Genomic DNA, 20,718 nt, shown 5'->3' with positions numbered 1-20,718 from the left:
AATTATTGCAAAATTCCCTGGTGATCCAGTGGTTAGGACTCAGCACTTTTACTGAGGGGGCCCGGGGTTGATCCTTGGTCAGGCAGGACACGCAGTGTGGCCAAAAAAGAGAGACATTATTGAGATGATTGGAAAAATTTGAAGATTTTTAAATTGAAGATTACACAATTCTGGATCAGCATGACATTTTCTGACTGTGGTTCTATAGAAGAAATATCCTTATGCTCAGATTAAAGAAGAAATACACCATATTGTCAGGTTGAGAAATACAATATTGTTAAGATGACACTTCTATCCGAATTGATCTATAGGTTCGTTGTTCAGTTCAGTTGCTCAGTCGTGTCCGAGTCTTTGGGACCCCATGAACCGCAGCACACCAGGCCTCCCTGTCCATCACCAACTCCCGGAGTCCACCCAGACTCATGTCCATTGAGTCGGTCATGCCATCCAACCATCTCATCCTCTGTCGCCCTCTTCTCCTCCTGCCCTCAGTCTTTCCCAGCACCAGGGTCTTTTCAGATGAGTCAGCTCTGTGCATTAGATGGCCAAAGTATTGGAGTTTCAGCTTCAACATCAGTCCTTCCAATGAACACCCAGGACTGATCTCTTTTAGGATGGACTGGTTGGATCTCCTTGCAGTCCAAAGGATTCTCAAGAGTCTTCTCCTAATACCACAGTTCAAAAGAGTTCATTTCTTCAGCGCTCAGCTTTCTTTATAGTCCAACTCTTGCATCCATACATGACCACTGGAAAAACCATAGCCTTGACTAGATGGACCTTTGTTAGCAAAGTGATGTCTCTGCTTTTTAATATGGTGTCTAGGTTGGTCATAACTTTCCTTCCAAGGAGTAAGCGTCTTTTGATTTCATGGCTGCAGTCATCATCTGCAGTGATTTGGGAGCCCAGAAAAATAAAGTCAGCCACTGTTTCCACTGTTTCCCCATCTATTTGCCATGAAATGATGGGACCAGATGCCATGATCTTAGTTTTCTGAACGTTGAGCTTTAGGCCAAGTAACCCACTCCAGTATTCTTGCCTGGAGAATCCCATGGACGGAGGAGCTTGGTGGGCTACAGTCCATGGGTCGCAAAGAGTCAGACACGACTGAGCGACTTCACTTTCACTTTTCACTGTCTTTCACTTTCATCAAGAGGCTCTTTAGTTCTTCTTCACTTTCTGCCATAAGGGTGGTATTATCTGCGTGTCTGAAGTTATTGATATGTAGTCCTATTCAAAACCCAGAGTTTGGGACTTCCCTGGTGACCCAGTGGTTAGGACTTCTTGGTTCCATTGTAGGGGCCACAGGTTTGATCCCTGGTGAGGAAACTGAGATCCTACATGCCAAGTTGTTGTCTAGTCGCTCTTTGGTGATGCCAGGCTCCTCTGTGCCTGGGATTTCGCAGGCAAGAATGCTGGAGTGGATTGCCATTTCCTTCTCCAGGGGATCTTCTTGACCCAGGGATCAAACCCATGTCTCTTGCTTTGGCAGGCAGATTCTTTACCAGCTGAGCCACCAGGGAAGCCCTTTTCTCATGCTGCATGGTATGGCCAAAAACAAAAAAATTAAGAAACAGTTTCAGAAATTTAAGTTAAAAGAAATGTATGTTTCTTCTGGAAATGTATTGAGGTTTAGTGGGAAAGAAAAGAGATGAACAGCATATTGGGGACTAGTGATTTGGGAGTTGCAAGCTTGAGAGAATGATTTTGTAGAAGGAGTATACATATATACTTGTATATGTATCTATAGACATCTCTAGAAGAATACATGAGGACAACAGTTACTCCCTCAGTGGAGAACCAGAAAGCACATGAGTCAGAACAGAGATTTTTGTATCTTTTGGGTTTTGTGCTATGTGAAATAACTTATTTAAAAATATTTTCCAATTTATAAAGATATTATTGTTAGTTTACATATGAGAAATTGTGACCCTTCTTCAACGTCATATAGTTTGCATTAGATTGAAAGTTGGAATTTCTTTTTTTTTAACGTAGATTTTAATTTTAGCCATATTAGGGATTCAGCTGTATGTAAATCTAAGTTCTTGCTTGGAATGGCAATATTAATTCCAAATATTGGGGGAAAACTACTTTTGAAGGCTTTTAACATCACTTATTGAACCCTGTAATTGCTACTTTAATATTTATCTTAACTGTTTTTCCATTCATGTTCATTTTTATAGTTTCAGCGAGGGATTTTTCTTTTACTGGTATAAAGAGATGAATGTTTCTTTGTGAGCTGGCCTGGATTATAACTAGCTTTTAGTGGTCATATGTGTTCTCTTTTGTTACTCTGAAGAATGAATTGCCCCTTTCAAGAGGCTGGTTTAGCAGTGAGTTGCTATTTTATATTAGAGTAATTGCTTCGAGCTATTCTTTCCTTCTGCTCTGAGCATAGTTGAAATGGCCAGTATTTCTGATGGGAAAGTATGGTGAAGTTTGAATAATGAGAGGACAGAGAACTTCGTCTTATTTAGCATGTCAGACCTGCTTAGCAGCGGCAAACACAACTTATCCTCTTGTCTGAAAACTTTTTGCTCTTAATTTAAGGTCTTTCCCCAAAGACTATCACACCAAACAAAAGAGGCAGAAATTTGTTTTCCTCTCTTTGTCCCTTCCTTCCTGTTTCAAGGAGCAAAGAGTTTATATTGTCCTACTTAGTTATCTTGTGTATCACAAAAGGATGGATGGTTTCTATAAATTTTCTTTCTATTTCTGTTTTATTGATCTGGTTGATGAGCTGAGTCAACTAAAAGTTTTTTTATGTTGAACATTCTGAGGTGTTCATCCAGTCGCTCTGAAAGGCAGAAGTTTTAGGCGTTGTTTTATGTGGAGCTAATCAAGGAGAGGATAACTATGTAAGAATCTTCTTTTACTGGTTCACTGAAAGGGTGAACTATTGATCTCCAAAGACTGGTTAAAACTTTTTAGCGTCCAAAGATAGGTTAAAAGCATAAAAATGCTCATTTTTATCTCTGCAGTTTTCTTCCAAGTGACTGGCACTCATCCTTACCGATTTGATGTAGGGGGTTACATCAAATTTTGTTGACCTAAGGGATTAACAGGCTTTCAGTTAGCCACTAGAACTCCTACTTACAGAGCAAGTTCCCCCATTTTATCTTTTCTTCACAGATATCTTAGTTAATCTTGGCCATTTGCTCTTCCCTATACATTTTATTTTTTTTCCTACTTTTCAATGTTTTTAACAATTTTTTAATTGAAATATGGTTGATTTGCAATGTCATGTTAGTGTCTGCTATACAGCAAAATGAATCAGTTATACATATATTAGCACCTACATCCACTCTTTTTTAGATTCTTTTCTCGTATAGATCATCACAGAATAGTGAGTAGAGTTCCCTGTGCTACACAGTAGTTCCTCCCTATACATTTTTGAATCAGTTCGTCAGATTCTACAAGAATCCTTTTGGGATTTTAGTCGGAATTACACTGACGTTATAGGTTATTTTTGGAAGACTTAACATCTTCATGATCTTCCTATCTTTGATTAGAATTTATTTCTCTGTGTATATTTTCTGTTTCTTGCTGTTATATAGAGATACTGCTGACTTTTATTTATTGAGTATTTAGCAACCTTGCTAAGTGTTCCTGTTCTGATAATTTATCTAATTTCTTTTTGATTTCCTATGTAGAAATAAAATTATCTGCAAGTAATGATAGTTTTATTTTCTCCTTTCTAACACACATAAATGATATATTTTTATTTTCTTACTGTGTTGAGAAGGGTCCTTCATATAGAACTGGAAGAAAAGTGGTGATAGAAGACATGGTTTTATCAGGTTAATAAGAGAATTAACTTTAAAAGTTTCTAGTTTGCTAAGGATTTTTCTTTTCTAAGATCATGAATGGATTTCAAATGTTATCAAATGCTATTCTGCATCTTTTGAGATGAACATGTAGATTTTCTTCTTTAATCTGTTGATAGGATACTACTCTCTTGGAAATAATCCTTCTGGCTTTTTCTGCCTCCAGGTGATTTGTGGAGCTATGATTTCTTCAGTGGCGAGTTTGTGGTGTCACCTGAACCAGACACAAGCGTCCACACTCTTGACCCCCAGAAGCACAAGTATATTATCTTGGGAAGTGATGGACTTTGGAATATGATCCCACCTCAAGACGCCATCTCAATGTGCCAGGACCAAGAGGAGAAAAAATACCTGACGGTGAGAAGTAACTCAATTCAATATGATCACCTACGCATTGTTCTGGTGCTTTCGTCAGGAGTCTTGAATGTGAACTAAGCGTGTACCTGTGGAGTAAGTCTTTGCATGTGCCCTGGCTGGAGAAGAAAGTGAAGTATAGATTTCTGCAGCTCATTAGGGGAATAATGGATCCTTGAACTGTTTCCACTTTTTGGCTATTTTGAATGCCGCTGCTATTAACATTTGTGGACAAGTTTCTGTGTGGACATGTTCTCGGTTCTCTCATATCGACCTGGGAATGGAATTGCTGGGTCATGTGGTAACTCTGTTACCAATACCTATACTTTATATACCTATAAACCTTGAAACAACCATCAATGAGAAAATTCTTTTCTTTCCTTCATGGCTTGCTTGAAAATTGATCTCTTCATTCTGAGCAACGACAAAGGAAGATTTGGGAAAGTGTGATGTTATTGAAAGCAAGGAAAGAGAATGTTTTTGGAGCAGTAGCCAGCAATGTCAAATTCTACAAAGAAGTAGAGGCAGATGGATGAAAACAGGGTATTGGGCTTTACAGTTAGGATCTTCTAGTATTAGTGATCTTCAAGGATGCAGAGTTTCAGTTGAAGTGATGGGAACATTAGCTGGCAGGTTGGAGTGACGACGAAAGAATACTTTGTGAGCCTAGGAAATAGATGTAGTGAGTGTTCAGCAAGACAAGGGAATTGCCATTGTTACCTTGAAAAGACAGGATCTTGAAAACAGTTTTATAGTCTTTCCAAGAAAGGTTGACAGAATAAGAGAAATAAGAGATGAAGGTCCAAAGCACATGGAAGTAACTGGAGTCAGTGGCTCCTTGGAAAAGATGGTCTTTTCCTAAGATGAGAGGGTCAGTGAAGCTAGATAAGGAGACAGCATAAAAGAACTTGTGTTAAATTGCCTGCATTTATTCCCTCAGCTGCCGTGTTAGGCACTAGGCACGCAGGATGCAAAGGTGAATAGACTATGGCCCTTGCTCAGCGTTTGCCATATCATTGCAACTAGGATGTGTAGATAGCTATCAGTACCATTTGACTGGGAGTTGTTTTAATGGCAGGTGCATGCGTGCATGCTCAGTCATGTCCAACTCTTTGCGACCCCATGGACTGTAACCTGCCAGGATCCTCTTGTGGAATTTCCCAGGCAAGTATCCTGGAGTGGGTTGCCGTTTCCTACTCCAGGGGATCTTCCTGCCCCAGGGATTGAAGCTGCATCTCTGGCATCTCCTGCATTGGCAGGCAGATTCTTCACGACTAATTCAGTTCTACAAACTCGGGTCTAGCATGATGCATTTGGTCAGTGATGTTAGATGTAAAAGAAAGATTAAATAAAATAAATACTGTTCTGTTTGGCTGTGCTCGCTTGCAGGATCTTAGTTCCCTGGCCAGGGAACCTGGACCCTTGATAGTGAAAGCATGCAGTCCTAGCCGCTGAACTACCAGAGAATTCCCATGTCTGTTGGATTTATAATTCTTTTTTTTTTCTGGCTGTGTCACATTTTAGTTGCAGCATGCCAGCTCTCTAGTTGTGCCATGCAGGCTCAGTAGTGATGATGCATGGGCTAAGCTGTCCCGTGTCTTGTGGGATCTTACTTCCCTGACCAGGGATTGAACCCACGTTCCTTGCATTGGAGGGCAGATTCTTAACCACTGGAACTACCAGGGAAGTCTCTGGATTTATAATTCTTTAATGATGAGAGAAAAAGAAACATTTCAGTGGCATAATAAGGCCATAAGCCAGTTTTATTGGACTGGAAGAACCTATTCATAAACACCTAAATGAGTATTGAAAGAGCATCTATAGAACAATATTTAGAACAGGTGTTGAGGACTGAGAGAGAGAGGATAGGAAACTTGAAGATTGCATAAGGAAGTTTCATGGGTGAGACTCGTATTTGAGCAAGTCTTAAAGGTGGAGTTGAATTTACCAGGTTAAGAAATCAAGGGAGGAGAGTGAAGTTTTCCAGACAAAGGAGTAGAATGTGTAAAGTCGAAGAGACAAGACTACAGTACATTCAAGTTTCACAAGTAACTTGATGTGGTTGGAAAACAAGAGGCAAAAAGGTTTTGAGTGGTCTGTTATGAAGTTAGGTCTTTGTAACCAGGTAGTGGAGAGCATTGAAAAGCATTTTAGAAAGCGTCCTCATTACAGAGTGGAATATAAAATAGAGGGTAGATGAGAATGGATGTGAAGATTGTATTTATTAGGATGTGCAGGAAAACCATCTGACACCTTAATAAAATTAAACCAGCAAAGTTGGCAATGAAAGAGAATGAGTGTCAGCAATGATTAGTGAAGAATCCCCGCGAGAGGTGAATTTCGATGAATAGAGTCATATTTATAAGATCTGTCTTCATTTCTCTTTACATGTTGATTTTTATTGCCAGTGTCTTTGATTTGATTTTTCTTAATGAGTTTATTAGGCTTCTTCTATGGAGGCTGCTGTTACGTTCCAAATGAAAATTTTTGCAAGCTTGATCTAAGGCAGCAATGGAAAAACAAAAAGACTATATCTGCTACACACACATAAGCAAAAAAGAAATGCATTAAGTGATAGGACTGACAGAACTTGGGTTTTAAGAAGGCAGAGTATGACGTGCAAATTTCTTAGTGATGGCTGGAAGCTGTTATGAAGAAGAAACACACCATTTTGTGAGGAGGGATGATTAGTTCATATGTAGGCATGTCGAATAGGAGGTGCCTTTGGTTCATCTAGATAGATATTTTCAGTAGGCAGTTACTGAAAGGCAATGCCTGGAAATGCTAATTTCAGTGTTAACAGGAGTAAAGTAAAGCCACAGCAATTTGTGACCTCACCTAGTGAGACAGTGTGGTGGAAGAAAAGGATACGGTATTACGGAGTGGCCCAAGTCGACAGGGGCTTCCCTGGTGGCTCAGCTGGTAAAGAATCCGCCTGCAATGCGGGAGACCTGGGTTTGATCCCTGGGTTGGGAAGATCTCCTGGAGAACGGAAAGGCTACCCACTCCAGTATTCTAACCTAGAGAATTCCATGGACTGTATAGTCCTTGAGGTTGCAAAGAGTCAGATATGACTGAGCGACTTTGAAGTCAGCAGAATCAGTGAGCTGAGGGAGAATGCAAGTAAGTTAGTAGAAATGGCTGATACAGATTTCCTTTTTGTGGAGCGTTGCTGGGAGTGAAACAGGCACACAGAGGTGAGAGGGAGAGCCCTTCAGCGAGTTCTCAGGGCACTGGTGTTTGACGAGTGGTGCAACATGCACGCACGCTGGGGATGTGATAGATCGATGAGTTACAGACTAATGCTGCCTTTCATCAATTGACGTACGTATTTTTCATATTAGAAGGGGGGCAAGCAATGTTTTAAAACATCATTACACGTGATGCTTTTCATAGGGATGCAAGGATGGCTTAATACTAAAGCAGCTGAGATGAGTTTTTGCAGTTTGCCATCATTAATGTATTGAATACTGTAATATGACCAAGATCAGACAACCCCAAATAAAAGTGATTACCTGTTTCCCAAGAAGAGAATGAAAAAAAAAAAAAACAGTTCTTTATTCAGTTTGACTATATAAACTTTAGGGGTAGAGCTGACAGTTAAATGACATATGTATTATATATATTTTAATAAAGTATGTATAGTACTGTAGTACATTATATATTATTATATAGTATACATTACAGCATGTTAATATTTAATCTTGCAACACATTAATCTATTTATCACATTAAGTAAAAATTATTTTCAGCTTATAGTTCATGGCACATTTCTTTTTCAAACATTTCTACTCATTTTCATTATTCAGCTGTTTCTAGAGGTACTTTTAAAACATGAAACTCTTTTTCTGGAGCACATCATTTTTCTTTTCTGTTCTTTGAAACTTAACAGTTATAAATCCATTGTATGATGCTTTGGGGGCTTCCCTGGTGGCTCAGTGGTAGAGAATGCACCTGCCAGTGCAGGAGATGCGGGGTTGATCACTGGGTCAGGAAGATCCCCTGGAGAAGAAATAGCAATCCACTGCAGTATTCTTGCCTGGGAAATCCCATGGGGCAGAGGAGCCTGGCGGGCTACAGTCCATGCGGTTGCAAAGAGTTGGACACAATTTAGCAACTAAACAACAACATAATGCTATTAGTTCTATTCTAAGCCACATTTATTTGTATAACGAGATTGTTTAATTTGTTTTTTTCCTTTTTTACTGTTTCTGTTGGTATATCAGTTCAGTCAGTTCGGTTCAGTTGCTCAGTCGTGTCTGACTCTTTGCGACCCTGTGAAACGCAGCACGCCAGGCCTCCCTGTCCATCACCAATTTCCAGAGTCCACCCAAACCCATGTCCATCGAGTCAGTGATGCCATCCAACCATCTCATCCTCTGTCGTCCTCTTCTTCTACTCTAAATCTTTGCCAGCATCAGGGTCTTTTCAAATGAGTCAGCTCTTCGCATCAGGTGGCCAAAGTATTGGAGTTTCATCTTCAGCATCAGTCCTTCCAATGAACACCCAGGACTGATCTCCTTCAGAATGGACTGGTTGGATCTCCTTGCAGTCCAAAGGACTCTCAAGAGTCTTGTCCAGCATCACAGTTCAAAAGCATCAATTCTTCAGCATTCAGCTTTCTTTATAGTCCCAACTCTCACATCCATACATGACCACTGGAATAAACCATAGCCTTGACTAGACGGACCTTTGTTGGCAAAGTAATGTCTCTGCTTTTTAATATGCTGTCTCGGTTGGTCATAACTTTCCTTCCAAGGAGTAAGCGTCTTTTGATTTCATGGCTGCAGTCACCATCTGCAGTGATTTTGAAGCCCAGAAAAATAAAGTCAGCCACTGTTTCCACTGTTTCCCCATCTATCTGCCATGAAGTGATGGGACCGGATGCCATGATCTTCGTTTTCTGAATGTTGAGCTTTAAGCCAACTTTTTCACTCTCCAATTAAACTTTCATCAAGAGGCTCTTTAGTTCTTCTTCACTTTCTGCCATAAGGGTGGTGTCATCTGCATATCTGAGGTTATTGATATTTCTCCCGGCAATCTTGATTCCAGCTTGTGCTTCCTCCAGCCCAGCGTTTCTCATGATGTACTCTGCATGTAAGTTAAATAAGCAGGGTGACAATATACAGCCTTGATGTACTCTTTTTCCTATTTGGAACCAGTCTGTTGTTCCATGTCCAGTTCTAACTGTTGCTTCCTGACCTGCAAATAGGTTTCTCAAGAGGCAGGTCAGGTGGTCTGGTATGCCCATCTCTCAGAATTTTCCAGTTTATTGTGATCCACACAGTCAAAGGCTTTGGCATAGTCTGGAACTCTCTTACTTTTTCGATGATCCAGCAGATGTTGGCAATTTGATCTCTGGTTCCTCTGCCTTTTCTAAAACCAGCTTGAACATCAGGAAGTTCACGGTTCACGTATTGCTGAAGTCTGGCTTGGAGAATTTTGAGCATTACTTTACTAGCGTATGAGATGAGGGCAATTGTGTGGTAGTTTGAGCAGTGTTTGGCATTGCCTTTCTTAGGGATTGGAATGAAAACTGACCTTTTCCAGTCCTGTGTCCACTGCTGAGTTTTCCAAATTTGATGGCATACTGTTGGTATATATTTGATCTCTATACTATAATGACTCGTATTGCTTTTTTCTTCATATAAGTGACATTAACCATTTATGTATGTATGTATGTATAAGCCTTTGACTGGGTGGATCACAACAAACTGTGGAAAATTCTTAGAGAGATGGGAACCCCAGACAACTTCACCTACCTCCTGAGAAACCTATATGCAGGTCAAGAAGCAGTAGTTAGAAATGGACATGGAACAACAGACTGGTTCAAAATTGGGAAATGAAGTACGTCAAGGCTGTATATTGTCACCCTGCTTATTTAACTTATATGCAGAGTACATCATGTGAAATGCTGGACTGGATGAATCACAAGCTGGAATTAAGATTGCCAGGAGAAATACCAAATAACCTCAGATATGCTTTCACCCTAATGGCAGAAAGTGAAGAGGAACTAAAGAACTTCTTGGTGAAGGTGAAAAGAGGAGAGGGAAAAGGTGGCTTAAAACTCAACATTCAAGAAACTAAGATCGTGGCATCTGGTTGTACCGCCTTCTGACAGATAAATGGGGAAAAACTGGAAACAGTGACAGATTTTATTTTCTTGGGCTCCAAAATCACTGCAGACTGTGACTGCAGCCATGAAATTAAGATACTTGCTCCTTGGAAGAAAAGTTAAGACAAACCTAGACAGTGTATTAAAAAGCAGAGACATCACTTTGACAAGAAAGGTTCATATAATCAAAGCTATGGGTTTTCCAGTAGTCACGTATGGATGTGAGTGTTGGACCATAAAGAAGACTGAGCGCCAAAGAATAAATGTTTTCCAACTGTGGTGCTGGAGAAGACTGGAGAGTCCCTTGGACAGCAAGGAGATCAAACCAGTCCATCCTAAAGAAATCAATGCTCAGTATTCACTGGAAGGACTTTGATGCTGAAGCTGAAGTTCTTGGCTACCTGATGCAAAGAGCCGACTCATTGGAAAAGACCCTGATGCTGCGAAAGATTGAGGGCAAGAAGAGAAGGGACTGACAGAAGATCAGGTAGTTAGATGGCATCGTCAACTCAATGGATGTGAGTTTGAACAAACTCCAGGAGATAGTGAAGGACATGAAAGCTTGGTGTGCTGCAGTCCATGGGGTCGCAAAGGGTTGGACATGTCTGAGCAACTGAACAGCAACTATATATATATATATATATATAGCTAAGAACCATTTGTGTTTGTCTCTGAAGTTTGTTCATGTCCTTTCACTTTTTTTATGTTGGGGTTGTCTTTGATTTGCAGAATCCCTTATTTTAGGAGGAAATTGGTCCTTTGCAGTGTGTGTGGTTTTTTTTTTTTTCATGTATGATTATTTCATTTGTGAATTATTTATTGTAATACTTCTTAAAATTAATTTTTATTGGACTATAGTTGTTTATCTGTAATATCTTGATGTTTACTTCCCCCTTTTAGATAATTTCTGTATAACTTTTTTTAAGTAAGGTTACAATGAAGACCAAGTCTCTTGCTCCCCAAAAGATAAAAATACAGATGAAATTTAACCACGGGATAAGGCTTTGTTTTATTGATTTGTTTTTTAATTTAGAGCAATGCTGTCTTAACATAGTTATAGGGATTGTGGATAAGGTTTGAAATTTTAATTATTTATGTAGGCCTTGTTGAACATTATTAATCTGTATTAATTTGATACAACCATAGTGGTAACGGAGTCTGAGTTATCTTCTTTTTTGTTGTTTTAAATACAGGGTGAGCATGGACAATCTTGTGCCAAAATGCTTGTGAATCGAGCACTAGGCCGCTGGAGGCAGCGAATGCTTCGAGCAGATAATACTAGTGCCATAGTAATCTGCATCTCTCCGGGAGTGGACAGTCAGGGAAATTTCACCAATGAAGATGAGCTCTATCTGAACCTGACTGATAGCCCTTCCTATAACAGTCAAGAAACCTGTGTGATGACTCCTTCTCCGTGTTCCACACCACCAGTCAAGGTATACGGTTCTCTAGTATTTAAGTTGTAATAGATGGAATTTCTCTGATTAGTATTACCTGAGAACAGTTTTCAGATTCTTTATAAAACAGGATTTTGGATTTTGTTATATAACTTGTTATCAGTACTTCTTATTTAGTGCTCCTTATTTAGCACCCAGAGGTACTAAAGTGCATGCTGGATCTCCGTAGAGCACCTGATAGACAGTGGCTAGATGAGGCCCCTGACGACTGTTAACAATATTAATATTTGGAACATACTGATTCCCTTCTAATATTATGCATGTTTGTAAGATTTAAATTAAAAGCTTGTGATGGACTTTCATATGTAGTATTTCATTTGAACCTCATAACCCTGGAAGCTAAATAGTGCAGATAATTAATTCCATTTTATAGATAATAAGACCGAGATATTACGCAGTTTGAATAAGATACAGAATCAAGGCTGAACTGGACCTTAGGATATCAGCCTATTAACATGAATTAGAAACATCATTCCTGTTTCTTACCCATATTAATATTGAATGAATTTAAGATGTGCTCAGAAATAAGTTTACATGCTATAGTATTTCCCCTTTTTTCTGATTTCATCCCAATTTTTTCCTACTTTTTTCCAATCTTCTGCTAATAATTAGTAATATTGATAACTGCTGTGATACACCTGGCCTTCTGAGAATGTGCTTTCAGAAGAATGACCGTTAAAATGGGAAACACAGTGGAATTTTATGTCATGTATTGAGACAGTTTTTAAAGATGATCAAAGCTGCACAGTACAAAGAATTTATTTAATTTTGGGTATTATGATCCTGTGTAGAGTACTTGGAAGTTTTCCATTATTGCTTTCCTATCTTTTACTTCACATATATATGGCAACTTAATTTTCCTTACATGGACTCTTCATTTAGAAATTGACAAATTAATATTTTATGCTTATTTTCCTAAAAGAATTTCTTGTGGAAACTTTCTTTGAAAACTCTTGAATAATAATGCAGGGTGAGACTTTTAAAAAGTCAAGGACTTTTAAAGTCTCTTCATTCTCTTTTGAGTGTTGTGAAGGAGCTTATGTTCATTTCAGAATTCACCAGTTTCTGTATTTGAAAGTATTCATTACTTTTGTGTTCCCCAAACTGTTTGTATTTGTAACTGAATTGTAGGTAGTATAGAGGTGCCACAGGATGGAGGTAAGAATGAGGGGAGAGAAGATACTGTAATAGGACATTCTTAATGTTAATCTGTGGATTGGCGTTAGTAAAATTGCACAGAAACTACACCCAGGAATCAGTTTTGAAGCACTGTGTAAGGACTTGCTCTTGGCCGTCCTGGGTCTTTGCTGCTGTGCAGGCTGTCTCTAGTTGCAGCAAGCAGGAGCTGCTGCTGCTCTTCGTTGCAGTGCGCACCGTGGTGGCGTGCGGGCTGCGCACCGTGGTGGCTTCTGTTGTTGCAGAGCGCGGGCTCTAGGGACATGGGCGTCAGTAGTTTTGGCTCATGGACTTGGTTGCCTTGTAGCGTGTGGGATCTTACCAGACCTGGGATGGAACCCTGTCCCCTGCATTGGCAGGCAGATTCTTAACCACTAGACCACCAGGGAAGCCCTTCAAAATATATTTTAAAATTCTGAAAAATGATGATCTAATAATTATACTAAAGTAAAGATTAGGAGATTTATGTATGGACTAACTTCTGTGTAGGCATGGTTATTTGTTAACCATTTAGCCACACCTAAATATGAAAAAATATTTAGAGCCATTCAGAATAATCGCTGTTGTAGGCTCTGGCCTAACAAGTAAATAAAGACAGATTTCTGCTCAAGAGATTGTGTTTTGTTTTGTTTCTTTTATCTTAGTTAACCATGGCTACTCATGAATATCTCTGATTTATTTTATTGTTATAATAATAATCCTGTGTTTAGTAGCATCTAGATAAATATAATGACATTTTGGTTGATTTTGAATGGTTTTTAAGACTTACCCATATTTAGATTAGGCCCTTGAGACTAGGTTATGTATCTACAGACATGTCAACTTCTGTTTGAATTGTAAGCTAAATCAGTACTCAAATCTTTGTTTTGGGACAAAAATAGTAGAAATACTTCTGTTTAAGTGATATATTACTATGGCACACCTTTCTTTCTCCATCTTTCTTTAGGGCAAAACTAATTTTAGCTGTTTTTTAAGTAAGCCAAGAGCTCTAGGAAGGAGGAATAAGGAAGAGAGTTCTTTCAGAGGATTAGCACTTAGTTTCAGTTGCATTCTAGGCACAATTTGTAATTAGCTGTTTACTGTTGGATTGTAAATATATGGAGCTCTCAAAGTGGATCTCTGAAGTGAAACTTTGCAAGTGTGAATTTTTAGGATGTAAGCTCTCAATATCATGTGTTTTATGAACATGTAAGAAGGCTTAGCATACAGGTGGTAATTAATCTGAAATGAGTCTCAGAAGTCTAAGCAGTTGGCTGCGCAAACAGATGCAGTATATTCCCATAGAATGCCAATAAGAAGAGAAGGAAATGGAAAAGTTAAAGAATAAGTAGGGGAAGAAAAGTCAGTGCACCTGTGGTATCAGAATAATAGTTTGTGAGTTTAAAAGAACACAGCACAACAGAAGTTACAATAAACTGTGCTAACTCTAAAATCATCCCATTGTTTTTGTTTTGTAAAGAAATTCCATCTAATGTCTAAACCTCGTTGTACAAGCTAAAGCAGTTATGTTCTATTCCTATAAGTGGCCTGATTAGTATCTTTTTTTCTTGTCCCTAAATTAGTAATGTGCTTGTTTGGTAGTAGGAAATCTTCTGTCTACAGAATTTATCTGCTGCCTGGTCTTGTTGCAAATCCTTTTTTATATTAAAGCAAGATGAACCTTTAGTCAACAGTTACGTATGGTGAGGTATAGTTTTCTGTGATCAGTCAGTATGTGCTTGTGATCAGGGTAGGCACTGGAATCAACCTAATGCAGAGGGGATAAATTTACAGACAGGTTGTCGTTGATATTGCTGAAAGCCACATGTGAATGTTCGAGAATAGAGACTGTTCTGTTATCCATTCTCAACATCGGTACTTCAAAATAAGATTGCTGCCCAACATCTAGTCATTGTTAAAACAGATAAGAATTGGGCTTTCCATAAACCATGCAATGTAAAATAAATAAATGAACCAGTGACCCCAGAAAGAAAGAAATATACTTAGGTTTTTTTTTTTCTCAAGGGTCTTTCCTGATGGTCCAGTGGCTAGGACTTCAGGTTCCCAATGCAGGAAACCTGGGTTCAATCCCTGGTCAGGAAACTAAATCCCACATGCTGCAGCTAAGAGTTTGCATGTTGCAACCATTCTGCATGCTGCAACTAAGACATAGCACAGCCAAATAAATAAATAAAAGCATTTTAAAGAGCATAGCAGTATTGTCTTTGGGGCAGTACTACGTTAGGAACTTCAGAGTTTCTCATCTCTAGCCTCCAGTGGACCTAAAGTCGGTTTATTTTTCTTAGTAAAGCATGTTCATGCTTATGGTTAAATTGAAATGCTTTTAGATTCCTGCAGTTTCCCTTTTTCTTCTTAATTCTAGAAACATTAAAGGAAACATTACTTTTATAAATATGCTTTTTTATAAAGTACTTTTTCAAAAGGTGTTTATTCCTAGGGAACTTTATATCAGAAGGTGACTAGTAATATATCTTTATTTACCATTCTCAATACAAAAGGATTTACTTATTTTCGGAAAATATTTTAATAAATTTGATTTGATTGAAAGAGGAAAGATTGAGGAAAATGATACACACATTTGGGGAAGAGGAAATATTTATGCTTAAAATTTGTCCTTGAGAAAGTTATTGAAATAGTGATTTTATAAAATGTTAAAATAGTGGAAGATTTTTATTTGATAGGAAGAATGTTCTTGTCTGGATATGGGAGGATATTCCGACATTTAGCTTTGGTGCACTGCACCTAACGTAGTGCACAGCTGTGCCTCCTTGTGAAGCTTTTAAGAAACAACACCTGAAAATTGCATATGATTTTCGTTTGTATCTTTGCAAGTTGCCCTAGCCATACTTAGCACATTCTCATATATCCTATTTTCTCAAATCCCAGAACAGCATCTAGTGTTCAGGAGATGGGTGCAAAGCAACAGTCTGAATTTCCATTGTGACAGAATTGCTTTAATGTCGCACTTTACATTTTCCACACTACTAAATATTCAGAAATTAAATATAGAAAGTAGGAAATAAACCCCCCAAGTAAACAATTTTGTCATTTATTCTAATGAAACGCTTTCATTTCCCCAATGGTTAAGCTGAATTCTAGGATAAATTATTTCTCACTTGGTCTTACCTTCTTGTTTTTCAGCCCCTGGAGGAGGACCCATGGCCAAGGCTGAACTCCAAGGACCATATACCTGCCCTTATTCGTAGTAATGCCTTCTCAGAGAATTATTTAGAAGTCCCACCTGAGATAGCTCGAGGGAATGTCCAGGCTGCAGTCATATCCTCAAAAGATCCAGAGCCACTAGAAGAAAATTGCACTAAAGCCCTAACTTTAAGGATACACGATTCTTTGAATAATAGCCTGTCTGTTGGCCTGGTGCCTACCAATTCAACAAACACCATCATGGACCAAAAAAATGTGAAGATATCGAGCCCAGGTCAAATGAAAGCCCAAGAAGTTGAAAGAACCCCTCCGGCAAACTTCAAAAGGACATTAGAAGAATCCAACTCTGGCCCTCTTATGAAGAAGCACAGACGGAATGGTTTAAGTCGTAGCAGTGGTGCTCAGCCTGCAAGCCTCCCCACAACCTCCCAGCGCAAGAACTCTGTTAAACTTACCATGCGACGCAGACTCAGGGGCCAGAAGAAAATTGGGAATCCTTTACTTCACCAGCACAGAAAAACTGTTTGTGTTTGCTGAAATATGTCTGGAAATTTTTTCCAAACTTCTTAAGAGGGCTTTTTTGAATTTGGTGCCGAAGTTGAACTTTTTTTAAGGGGACAAAATAAAAATAGTATGAGTTTGACTTTTTGGAATTCAACAATTTTAGCCTGGCCTTGTACTTGCTTGTATTATAAATGTGAATTTTGTAGATGTTAGGGTGTAAGTTGCTGTAAAATGTGTGTAAATTTGTATCCTTCACACAAACTCAGTCTCTTACTCTGATACACAGTAAATGTAACAACAGGGCTAAAGGTTTAAAAAATAAATTATTAGATTTTAGAAATACATTAAAACTTTTAAAAATGCTTATTAAAAAATTTGTATGTCACTTGTGATGAAAACTACACAACTTTTTAAAGTAAATTATTAAGCAAACTGGAAAAGTGATGTATTTTCATAGTGACCTGTGTCTCACTTAATGTTTCTTAGAGACAGCTAGTGTCTTTTTTAAATTATTTTTTATTTTTAATTTCATAATCCAGAACTAAATTTTTCATAGAAGCCGAAGTGTTGAGCCATGCAAAAGTAGCTGGGTGTTAGTCTCCTTGTCCTAATTAAAATACTATGCAGTATCTCTTATTTCATTCAGTAGCATTTTTTCTAAAACATTAACTATCAGATTTGCTCACCAGATCTTTGAAGTAGAAGGAGGTATGTTTGCCTAAAGAGATGCCCTTTTCAATCATCCCAGACATTCAGTGGCATTAATAAGTCTTAAAGTAGTTATATCCTCTTCTTGTGTTTGCATAAAATATGTGAAGTTTTTCTTGCTATTTCAATAATGGATGGTGCTGCTAATTCCCAACATTTCTTAAATTATTTTATATATCGTACAGTTTTCATTGATTATATGGATATGTTTGTTCATCTAATAAATCAGTGAACTGTTACTGATGTTGCTGAATTATTGTTACTGGTTTGTTTTAATGATATATATTAACTTTGTGTTATGCCATGATCAAGCTTTAGAGTAACAACTTAAAATGTATGTAATGTTCATTTTTGCACTCTAATTTTAATGGAGAGTACATCAACTCAGGCTAAATATACAACAATAAGAATATGATTAGGTCAGTTATGGTTTATAAGTTATGGTTTGTAAGAATTTGATGAAATATGTAGCAATTGAAAGTGAATAAAACTATTATTTGAAAAAACTAAAAGGAACTAATACTGAAATACGAAGAGTATGTTGTTTTGGTGTGATGAGTTGCTTTACAAACAGAACTTTTTAAAATGTATGACTTTAGAATAGGACTCTAAATGAGACATTGAAGAGTTAATTCATGCATTCAGCATTGACCATGCACCAACAGTATGCTAGGAGCTGTGCACTTGGAAGCATGCTAGCTGTCTGTAAGAGGATTAACTGAGAACAAGTGCTGCAGGTGAAACATTAATTTTGGCTAGGTTTTTTGTTTGTTTGTTTGTTTTAATTTTGGCTAGTTTTTCAAGACTAGAGATAGATCCTGGTGGCTCAGACAGTAAAGAGTCTGCCTGAAACGCAGGGGACCCAGGTTCAATCCCTGAGTCGGGAAGATCCCCTGGAGAAGGAAATGGCAACCCACTCCAGTATTCTTGCCTGGAGAATCCCATGGACAGAGGAGCCTGACAAGCTACAGTTGATGGGGTTGCAAAGAGGTGGACTAACACTTTCAATTTCTTTTTTCAAGACTAGATTTTGTTTTTCAGATCTTTCCAAGATAATGACAGCAAGTAGCAAACACTTTTGGACTCACTTTTTTGTGAAAGATTTTTTTCATCTTTATTTTTCAGATCAACTTTTTCATGTAAAAATGTTGGCATTTTTCCTAGATTTTATTTTTAGTATAATAGTCCAGTTTCATACCATACTAGTAGCTATCTAATACTGTAAACATTTTAGGTTTGACATACATAACTGAAAGGTAAAATTAACTTTTTTTTTTGGTATGGGTTCCTAGGGCTGTTTTTAGGCCTGTTCTTTAAGGAGGTAAAGATGTCATGGAATCACAAATGTTTCAATGTCTCTATTTATTAAATTTTATTTGCTTATCACATATAGATCAGAAGTGTAATGCATGATGGAAACTTCATAATGTATAAAATGGGTACATAATGAATATACCCTCACTTTATTCCTCAGGGTAGCCAACAAGTCTACACAAAGACCTACAGCTATATATGTATTTATCTCTTAATATTATATCTTGAAGATTTTTCCATATCAGAACATCACAGAGCCTCCTCATTCTTTAGTATTCTCCCCTGGCTATGTTATTTAACTATGCTACTACTTAACTGGGTCTTCCCAGGTGGTTCTTGTAATGCAGGAGGCGAGAGTCTGACTCCTGGGTTGGGAAGATCCAGTGGAGAAGGAAATGACAACCCACTCCAATATTCTTGTCTCAGAAATACGTGGACAGAGGAGCCAGCAGGCTGCAGTCCATGACTTCACAAGAGTCGGACATGACATAGTGACTGAACAACAGCTACTTAACCATGTCCACTGAAAGGAACAAACAATTTCTTCCTTTACTGAAGGTGCCAGATGTGTGGGTTTTCCTGTACCAAGAAATGCTCCAATATTCTGCAGATACCAACTGAGTGTCCTCCAATTTATTGTGACACTGTCCATCTGATCCCACAAGGGCTGTCTCCTAGTGCTGCCTACACTTAAGATACCAATTACAAGCCCCAGATTGTCACCTACTTTTCTCCTTTGTTCAGTCACTAAGTTGCGTCCAGTTCTTTGTGACCCCATGGACTGCAGCATGCCAGGCTTCCCTGTCCTTCAATATCTCCTGGACTTTGCTCAAACTCATATCCATTCAGTCGGGGATGCCATCCAACCATCTTATCCTCTTGTCCCTTTCTCCTCCTGCCCTTCATCTTCCCCATCATCAGGGTCTTTTCCAATGAGTCAGTTCTTCTCATCAGGCCAAAGTATTGAAGCTTCAGCATGTCCTTCCTATGAATATTCAGGACTGATTTACTTTAGGATTGACTAGTTTGAGCTCCTGGCTGTCCAAGGGACTCTTAAGAGCCTTCTCAAGCACCGCATTCAAAAGCATCATTTCTTCAGTGTTAGCCTTTGTTATGGTCTGACTCACATCCATAATAGCTACTGGAAAAACCATAGCTTTGACTGTAGGGACCTTTGAGATGGTTGCGGCACAGGTTCCTGCGCCAGATCCTTAGTGACCTTTGGAACAAGGAGGGTGAGGGTCCTGGCGCCTTCTCCCTCAGTGCCGGTCTTCTTGAAGCCTTTGCTAGCCAGGTCTCGTGGCCGCCTCCATGAAAACCACTCCCGGGTGCCGCCCCACGTGGCCAGCTGTACTGTGCCGCTGGGCCAGATGATGGCCAAGAAGCTGCTGCTGAGGGCCCCTGCTCTCCGTGTCCTCTGCTTTCCAAGCCCCCCATGCCTGCCCTGCCGCCTGCCAGGCCATGAACGCCCGGCCGCACTGGCTACCGAGTCTCTGTCAGCTCCATGGCCGCCAGAACTGGGATAGCCAAGTGTCTTGGTGCTAAATTGGGGAAAGTTATGGTTTATCAAGAACAACGGAGCCTCCAGTCTAAGTAAAACGTGGTCCATTGGAGAAGGCAATGGCAAAGCATGCCAGCGTGCTTGCCTGGAGAACCACATGAACAGTATGAAAAGGCAAAAAGATACAACATTTTTACTGGTATAAATCAGTGTTCCTACAATCACCATCTCAGGTTTGAAGCTTTGCTAGAACAGCAAAGGGAACTGTGTTCACTGGTTTATCATATAATAAAGGCTATAGATGAACAGATGAAGAAACAGTGTAGGAGGTTCTGTCCCAAGGATTTAGGTTGCACTACCCTCCTAGAAAGTTATGACCAACCTAGACAGCATATTAAAAAGCAGAGGCATTACTTTGCCAACAAAGGTGTGTCTAGTCAAGGCTATGGTTTTTCCAGTGGTCATGTATGGATGTGAGAGTTGGACTATAAAGAAAGCTGAATGCTGAAGAATTGATGCTTTTGAACTGTGGTGTTGGAGACGACTCTTGAGAGTTCCTTGGACTGCAAGGAGATCCAACCAGTCCATCCTAAAGGGAATCAG

At 39.0% G+C, this 20,718-nt stretch overlaps 1 protein-coding gene across 1 annotated transcript in view; it reads left to right on the top strand.

The window, feature by feature from the left end:
* PPM1D (protein phosphatase, Mg2+/Mn2+ dependent 1D) overlaps nt 1–17,743 on the top strand; it is a 59,477-nt gene extending 41,734 nt beyond the window's left edge. Inside the window, exons 4-6 of the mRNA XM_068978388.1 lie at nt 3,991–4,181; nt 11,487–11,729; nt 16,068–17,743. Of these exons, the coding sequence (XP_068834489.1) occupies nt 3,991–4,181; nt 11,487–11,729; nt 16,068–16,625 (992 nt within the window). The 3' untranslated portion in view covers nt 16,626–17,743. The remainder of the gene's footprint in view (nt 1–3,990; nt 4,182–11,486; nt 11,730–16,067) is intronic.
* Nucleotides 17,744–20,718: the final 2,975 nt, after the last annotated feature.

Source organism: Capricornis sumatraensis, chromosome 8 (assembly GCF_032405125.1).
Source record: "Capricornis sumatraensis isolate serow.1 chromosome 8, serow.2, whole genome shotgun sequence".
NCBI classification, from domain to species: domain Eukaryota; kingdom Metazoa; phylum Chordata; class Mammalia; order Artiodactyla; family Bovidae; genus Capricornis; species Capricornis sumatraensis.
The sequence above is the reverse complement of the archived record's forward strand: the minus strand, read 5'-3'. Positions and strand labels throughout refer to the sequence as shown.